Raw genomic sequence first — 9,212 nt, 5'->3', positions numbered from 1 at the left:
AATTAATTTTGTGATTCCAGAAGTGTCAAGAAATGTATGTTAGAATAAAATGTTAATTTAAAGTTTACTGAGGAATATACCCAGGTTCTAGAAGAGCAAGATCATACTATTCAATTCTAAATGATGGAACAACAGTTAATTAAATCTATAATAATTTCAAGTATTCTTCGATTTCAAGAGTTCGAGTGACAGCCAGGTCTGCTGGGTTCTTTCCGGCACAGCAGCGCTGCATTGCGATGCTCTGAAGAGCCCGCCCTCCCTCATTCACATGCTCATCATGGAGGAATAACAGGTACCTGCCTTGCAGAGAGAGGAGGACAGGCATATTCCCATTCCCAGCGACATCTTGAAACGTATGTTCCTGACATTTATTTATCTTTTATCACATACTCAGATCTATTATTTGATTGTCAGTTTTCACACGACCATGTGTGGTGTAGAATAGAGAACAGAGCAGAATAACACCTAATGCAAAATTAAAGAGCTAAGCTCGACGGTAAATGAGTCCATTTGGTGTTATAGAACCTGTGATATTTGACTTTATTATAAACGACTCATGTATGATGAAATAACGCATCAGACATTATGTGAAAGTGGATTATGTAGATCGTATGTTGGTTGTAGGAGCGGTTACCCACGGCAACGTATTAATCCGCCTAACGCCACACTGACGACCTTAAGACAATTGCTATTTGTATCCACGTTTAATGCAATTCAACAATTAAATAAAGATACTTTGTATTATTTATTTTGAATTGTGTTTCGTGCAGGCGGTCAGACCATCCGCGAATGTGAGTTATACAGTTGTAGCAAAGCAGACAATCACGATGAAGCATTTTCTAAGGTAAGTACGTCTTACTGCTTAATAGTGGCAAGCTTATTATTGCTTTGAAGCTGAAATGTCATTGCTTTCATTTTCCATTTAAAAAAAAAAATCACATGATTAAATTCACCGATAGGTTTCATATTGTATGCATAGTTGTATGGCCCAATTGTGTCATGGATGTGGAAACAAAAATAGAAATTAAATAATGAATTATTCTTATCAGATTATAAGAATACATTTATATTGCATGCACTGTTGCTATTGGCCCAATTATGCCATAGATATGGAAACATATATTTTATATTTATACATATTATATTTAATATATCATAAAGATCAAATATGCCCCCCCCCCCCAGTCACCAGTCAGAGGCCTTTTCATACTAACATTCTTTGTCAGCAATAGCTCTTAAAATGTAAATGACTGATAAATACCTTTTAATTAACCATCCCTTGGGAAGTTGTCGTCTGGCTTTCAGTTTTAAGTGCTTTCTTATCAGCCACTTCTCTTAATTATATTGTTTACAATAAATGATGTTGACAGGCATTTAACCCAGTAGAGGTTGCTCCTAGTGAATGTAGTTCTGTATTTCACCTAGACCTTCAGAGGTAGAGACCAGACTACTGCTTATTACCTTCAAGACACGTCACTCCTGTTCAACAGTTTTCACAATAACACCTTTTTTACAAAACACAGGTTTGACTTGAATTCATTGCATGCCGATGGGGAGGCGAGTCTATCCTGTGAGCAGTAACTCTCAGCAACCGGACTCAAACAGGTTTATTCCTAGTCTAGTGTGTTTCTCTGTAGTGAAATAGATCGCAATTAGATTAGAATATAATCCGAAAGGATGAATTCACCCATGCATTGATTCAAAAACATGAAATCTACTGCTTGATACATGCAGGACATGAAACCTGTTTAAAGAATATTACTTTCACAATTATATTTCACTTTCATCACACACATCTTTGCAGAACTGTGACCCATTTCATCATCATGGCCCACATCTCTCTCTCAAAACACAGATATACTTTTTACAAAGGAAAATAGGCCTAGCTTTTGTAGACAAGAGAAAAATAATGTGCATTTCTCTTTGAATAGCTCGAGGAGTGTTCATGGGAAACTGAAACATGCGAATCTGAAGGTTATGCAGTTCAGTTTTATTGTACTCAAATATAATGAGCTTTCACAATACCCCAGTGAGTACGCTTTATTCTGGGACAGAATACGCAAGTGTATTAGGCCTAAAAGTTCTGGATTTGTGTCGCTTTATTCAGGCCTCTTTATTTCTTTGAATCTTCTAGGGTGCTGACCCAGTTGCTGGTGTTCCTTTACTGTAAGTGTTTGTGGCGGGGCCTGAAGTTTGTCATCAGGAAGGTGACAGGACGATGTGAGCTTCAACGCATCTGTTACAATAACAAACCTGGTGCTCGAAGGACGCTCAAGATCGGTAAATACCATCAGTACTAAATACTATTTAGTGGTACATCTACAGTAAAATACACTATATCATTCTGTATTGGCCATCCTGGATGTATGTGGGAACATTTTTTAAAATCATTTTATGTTTCCTTTCATTTCACAGAGTCCTCAATGAAATGTTCTAAACATGAGGTGAGTCATCATGAGGTTGTTGGTTTATCAAGTACAAATACTTTATATATTGTATCTATTTTATTGTAACATTTAATACTATTATAAAATGGAAGGTATTTTGTAATTTTATGTAATAATAACCAATGTTATTTTAGTATTATTTAAATAGAATTATTGTATTTATCAATGTTTTATTTATTTTTATATTTTCACTTTTCATTTTAATTTTAAATTAAGTTTTAGGGATTTTAATGTGCTTTTGTCGTATTTTTTATTTAAGTTTTTTTTTTTTTTTTTTAGTACTTCAAAATTTCTAAGTTGTCATCTATTATTTATATTTATTTCAGCTTTATTTCAATTAACGTAAATTATTTGTATTACTTAGTTTAGTTAACAATATCAACACTGTATATAAGCCCGTCTCAAACTACAAGGCTGCACAATTTTTAACATATTATGCCATTTTTTGTGTATTAGCTAATAACTGAATAATCTTCCTTTCTATTACTCTACCTCCATAGCTTTTGCAGTCTGCCATCAGCGTTCACCCAGATTCTGTTGAGAAAACTATCGATGATATTATGTCCCTGAAAAAGATCAACCTCGACACTAACCCACAGTAAGGACTCTGTGATTTGCTGATAGTGTATTCATCTACTAAGTTCTTACTTTTTGAACACACATACTGTATTTCTTGTCTTCTTCCAGGCTTGGCATCTCTCTCCAAGCTTGCCTCCTCCAGATTGCGGGTTACCGAAACCTAGTAGTGGAAGTGGAGAAGCTGCGTAGAGAGCCGTACGACTGTGAAAACCCAGCACATGAGGAGATGCTCATGAAGGTATTAGTGGTTGCTAGTCTTTTTTAATGACTGAGAAATATTATAGGCAATAATAATTCAGAATTTAACAGAGCTTCAATAGCTACACATTTAACATCTATAATGTAATAGTCTTTAATAGTGACATTTTCTCAAACATATTTTTTCTCACCAGCTGTGGAAGGAACTCCGTCCTGATTCTCCTCTCTCTGGACGCATCTCCAAGCAATGGTGTGAGATTGGTTTCCAAGGAAACGACCCCAAGACTGATTTCAGGGGCATGGGTCTCTTGGGCTTGCACAACCTACTGTGAGTAGCCTGGTAGAATCTGCTGAGATGAAATCAGCACAAAACATTAGATCTTTATACTACTTTAAACATATGTGCTTAAGTGAAATGTAGTTATTTAGATCATACCAGATATTAACCCTGTTCCTAAACATAGTGAGCCTTACTGTCTACTTACTAAATAGGCAGCTACCTTTTAAAGCAGCATCCTAACCATCATGTAACCTCATAAAAGACCAATTTGGAATGCTCTGCATAGGCATTCACAACTAAAACAGCAATAGATTTTGCCGTTAGCATTGCTAAGCTAACACCATACTCTAATAAACATTAAATACATAACATACATTGAGTAAAATAAGTTTTTGAATGACACTGAACTAATTTTGACGTTAGCATGTTGCTAAGCTAACAACACAATACTCGAATAAGCATTAAATGCATAACATACATTGAGTAAAATAAGTTTTTGAATGACACTGAACTAATTTTGACGTCAACATGTTGCTAAGCTAACAACACGATATACTCTAATAAACATTAAATACATAACATACATTGAGTAAAAATACGTTTTTGAATGACACTGAACTAGTTTTATCATATAGCAATAGATTTTGCGATTAGCATGTTGCTAAGCTAACAACACCATACTCAAATAAACATTAAATGCAGAACACACATTGAGTAAAATACGTTTTTGAATGACACTGAACTAGTTTTTTTCAGCTAGCAATAGATTTTGATGCTAACAGGTTGCTAAACTAAAAAAGAAATTCAAAACATATTTTTTGAACCACACTCAACTAGTTTTTCTCACTACTTTGTATTATAGAATTAAATAATTTTACATTATTGCATTTGCTATCTTAGATTTTTTTCACTGATCTTGTTGCAAAGCATTTTCTCAAAACAACAAGGTATCTTAGTGGGTATCTTAGCATAATTAAGTTGCCTAGCTTTTGGAACACTACATAGGTAGCTCACTAGGTTTTCGAACAGAACAATTCAATGGCTGATTTTCCCTCTTTTATTCGCAGATATTTTGCAGAGCATGATAAAGCCACCGCTCTCCAAGTTCTCCATGACTCCTTGCAGCCCAAACACAGGTCAGATCCCTCAGATGGTCCTCTTGAGTGGTTCCTACGTACACTCTACTGTATATAGTTAGTTATGGTACATTGTTATATCCAAAAAAGCACCCTAAATCTGATTGATGGGCTTTAAGGAACATTTAAGCTTTAAATGCACATGAGCAAACACACAACATCAGGATCTTGCCACAGGATGTCAGTTAGGGTGTAGTTCCCCAGAAGCCTCTTATCAGTGTATTGCTTTTTACTGTGTGTGCATACCGTGTTTATGTTAACAGGTGATTTTTTTCATGCTGTGTAATCAATCAAACCTTCAGCATGCTCCTTCACCATCATGCACATCATGCACCCACACATTCCTTTTTTTCTGTTCCTGCTTCTTTTTTTATTCCCATCACTGTCATACGCAGGAACCTTTCCAAAGAGGAAGCCAGGTACTCCATTTTTTTCTCTCTCAGTAAGAAATTCATTTGATTATTTTGCCTCATACTAATGGCTGTATTTTGTTGTTGTTTTAATCTCGAAACGCCTTACCTCACCTCACTCTAAACACAAGGCATTATGCTTCATTGTAACGTTGGTTAGTAGCTGTGAATGCTTTCTCTTTTCTCCAGTCTCACATGTGTAATTTTCGTTGTTGACGTAGTTGACTGCATTATATTAGCTGTTTAACGACTATTAGCACAGGATTGAGTGGACACTAATATTTTGGTTCTTCACACAGCAAGATGAGCAAAGCTGAGTGGGACAAGAACAAATTTGACAAAGCGATTGGGTGAGTTCAGAATATTGCAGACTATTTCACACAGATTTAAGGTACTAGAACATAAACTTTGTGCTTTGTGTTTTCACTTGGGTCAGTAAGCAACCAAATTACCTGTGCAACCTCACAGCAACATCCTAAAAAGCTCTCTGAACACCTTTGCAACCACATAGCAACACCCGGGAAAGCACCCACAACACTAGAAAAATAAAAACATTTTTAAAAAATCATTAAACCATTAATTAAATATTTTTATATATTTTGAGAGTTAGAGCGGTGCTGCCTAACATGAACACCAGTTCTTACATCTGTGAATGTTAAAAATAATTCTGCTGTGTGTGCAGTAGTTATTAGTAGTTGAGTCCCTGAACCCTGCTTGTGTGGCAGCACTGATGCTTTGTTTGAGGATTTCAGGATGCATTAGCTCTGATGTGTAGCATGGAGCCTGTTAAATCACTGTGCAGCAGAAACATGAAATCACACAGGCAAACTCTGGCAGTGTCTTAACATTTTATAATGTGTGTTTACACTAAACAAGGATTTCTTTTACATTGTGTTTTGTGCTGACCCAAATCTTTTGTGGCGCAGATACTCCTTTGCCATAGTTGGCATTAACATCACAGACCTGGCATATTCCCTGCTGGTGAGCGGGGCTCTGAAGACTCATCTGTACAATGTGGCACCAGAGATGCCAAGTCTAGTGAACTTCCAACAGACCTTCTGTGAGTGTCATCATAATGTTTCCATTGTTCTCGTTGTGAAAACAACTCTTGAAGTAAAATTAAAAATACATTTTAAATTATATACATCATTTATGGCCATTAAATTATACAATTATTACATTTGATGTAAATTCTACAAGTAAAATTCTTAAAAATAACAAAATAAAAATGTTAACATTTAATCATTTAGCATGATATCAATTATATATCATTTATATTATTTAGCATTCATTAAATTACATAAAATGAAATGCCCTAATAATAATGTAAATTAAAACATGATATATATATATATATATATATATATATATAAGCAGTCACTTCAAACATGATGACTCTTGGAGTTTTAGTGAGCGATCTGCTTGGTGAAATTAAAGGTACATCTTGTCTGTGACCAGAGTTTACCGAGCATGACTGATGATGCAAAAATGAGTTGACTATTAAAAAGAACAGCTGAACATCAGTTCACTAATAAAATTGTTACTGCCTTTAGTTATTATTTTGGAATAAATGTAAAAACCTTAACTTTCATACTTTTACTTTTTTATACTTTTCTATAAAAATTCCAAATAAAATTGTATTTGGGTTCTTTTAGTTATTTTTTATTTTATTTTTGACAACATTAAAGGGATAGTTCGGCCAAAAATGATATTAAACCCATGATTTACTCGCCCTCAAGCCGTTCGAGATGCATATGTCAATCATTTTTCAGACGAACACATTTTCAGTTATTTTAGAAAATGTCTTAGATCTTTCAGTGGTTATAATGTCAAGTTATGGGGTCCACCTCCTTCAAGTCCCAAAAATGTGCATGCATCCTTCACAAAAGTAATCCATTCGATTTACATTCGATTTATATAAAAAACCCTGTATATTTATCATTTCTTGTTTTTCTTAGGTTATCTGATGCAGGAGTTCCACAGGTTCTGGATCGAGGAGGACCCGTGCGACATCATGGAGTTCAATCGCGTGCGCACCAAGTTCTACAAGCGCGTCCTGAAGCAGCTGAAGAACCCTGACATGGCACTGTGTCCTCACTTCACGGCCTCGGACCTTCACCTGGTCAACCTGTAGCTTCTCATTCATCTCAACTCTTGTGACACTTCACCTTCTCATCCTTAAAGCCCATGTCTCATTACTGCCAACTGCTTAGCCGGTCTTCTTCTCACACATTCTCTCACCCATCTAACCAGAAGCGACTGAAGATCACCAGCACTGCTGAAGACCATGTTGATTGTATGTGCGCATGGCAACAGTGCACCTCCTTAGCTTTCACAATGATTGTGATATTTACAACTACTGTATGCTGAAGTCTTGATCAGCGTCTGAATGTGGGTCGGAGGGAGATCTCTCCCGATTGGACAGGGCTCCCTATCCACCAGTAGGTCGAGCTGTTGGTACATAATAGGTAAGACAGTGAGCTTCAGGCATGCGAGAGTTTCTACCCACATCCACCGCAGAAGGCTGCACTGATACCAGGCACACTTAGAAACAGGTGGCCCTTGTTTGTATACAGTATCATATACTTTTTCAGCTGTTATATGACGGATAATCTTTCTTTACTTATTGTGAATCTGTTAAAGGAATATTCAAGGTTCAGTACAAATTCAGCTCAATTAACAGCACTTATGGTACAATGTTGATTACCACAAATTAATATTATCTTGTCTCCGCTTTTCTTTAAAAAAGCTAAATCTGGTTTACAGTGAGACACGTAGACACTTTTCAGAAAGTTCACACAGTTTTTGCTGTTAAATAAGCAAAACACAGGTCAGTGGAACGGAAAATAAAATTCTCAGTATTCAGTTTCAATAGTGTAGCCACAAGATATACATGTTAACATGATTTTAGTGTGAAAAAAACACTTACTAGTCTTTTCTGTGTAAAGTTATTTCCAATTTTATAACATGACAACCCTAAAACAACTGTTAATGCAATGATTTAAATAGCTTGACAAATACATTTTAACAGAAGAATAGATGTTTTTATAATATTGTTAGCTTACATTTTTTTAAAGAAAAGAAAACACAGGGAAGAGTCAACATTATTTTTTGTGGTAATCAATAGATGCTATCAGTTAACTAACTTGCATTGATCCTGGAATAATCCGTTAAATGGAAATGATTTCTGCTTGCTGCATTAACAGATAATCATAAGTTCATAACCTTTATCATCATGTCATATTCTGAATTCTTCTATCAAATACTTACATAGCCTACTATATGTTGCCAAGAAGCGGAGCTTAAAATCGAATATTTACTTGCCAAATATGGTAGGATAATGTGTGTTTTGTGAATGTTATCATGCAGAGCACATGATTGTTTTACAAATGTATTAGTGTTGATGTAAAAAATGTGGAATGTTCCATTTTTCTGTTCTAGCACCAAAGCAATAAGTGACGTTTTGAACAGTTAGTAGAGCAGTCTTGTTTTCTTTTGCACAAGTGGTGCCTCTATTGTGTTACCAAGACACTCAATAGAATAATTCATGTACAATTCTAAAGTTTAGCCCTGAGTGTGAGTATTCCAGGCTTTTTTTTGTCCTCTTTTTACAGTTGTGTCACATCACAAATGCATGATTCTCTTTTAAGTTTGTCCATTCACACGATGGACGGTCACAGGGTTTCCATGATGATTTAGTTTTTGCCTGCAAAATAATTGTGTTATCAGAATGTCACTTAATTTTAATGTCGTTGCGATGAATGTCTATGCTACTGGCAGTGTTAAGCAGCTTCTTTTTAATAGCTATTGGTTGAATTGTGTTTCCACTTGATTTTTAATGTGTACAGAGTGTCATATATTTCCCATTGCAGCACTTTTACAGATAAAGCACTTGCTGTACATAAAGCGTTCGAGGTGAAAAACATTGAAACATTATTAAAGCTCTTCATTATGCATGGCTGAATATTTATGTATCTGTTCAGTTTTTGTGTTTTCTTTCACATGCAACAAAACAAAACCAACAAAACAAAAACAGTAAAGGATTCTGTCAAATTTTACATTTGGTTTATACATGCTACGAAATGGAAAGTAATTAACATCATTTTAAAATCGAAATGGATTCTTTGACCTCTAGGAACACTTTAAAACTGATACTTAATCC

General features: G+C 35.3%; 1 protein-coding gene across 1 annotated transcript; it reads left to right on the top strand.

The window, feature by feature from the left end:
• Positions 1-827: 827 nt before the first annotated feature.
• elmod1 (ELMO/CED-12 domain containing 1) lies at positions 828-9,012 on the top strand (the record flags this gene model as incomplete). The annotated part of the gene is made up of 10 exons (XM_081391461.1): positions 828-844; positions 2,135-2,280; positions 2,416-2,444; positions 2,948-3,045; positions 3,135-3,264; positions 3,419-3,552; positions 4,572-4,667; positions 5,350-5,400; positions 5,977-6,110; positions 7,009-9,012. The coding sequence occupies 10 exons, from the start codon at positions 828-830 to the stop codon at positions 7,182-7,184; spliced, it is 1,011 nt and encodes a 336-aa protein (XP_081247587.1). The 3' UTR covers positions 7,185-9,012.
• Between the last annotated feature and the right edge of the window lie 200 nt (positions 9,013-9,212).

This window comes from Scardinius erythrophthalmus (assembly GCF_964197995.2).
Source record: "Scardinius erythrophthalmus genome assembly, chromosome: 17".
Classification (NCBI taxonomy): domain Eukaryota; kingdom Metazoa; phylum Chordata; class Actinopteri; order Cypriniformes; family Leuciscidae; genus Scardinius; species Scardinius erythrophthalmus.
The sequence above is the reverse complement of the archived record's forward strand: the minus strand, read 5'-3'. Positions and strand labels throughout refer to the sequence as shown.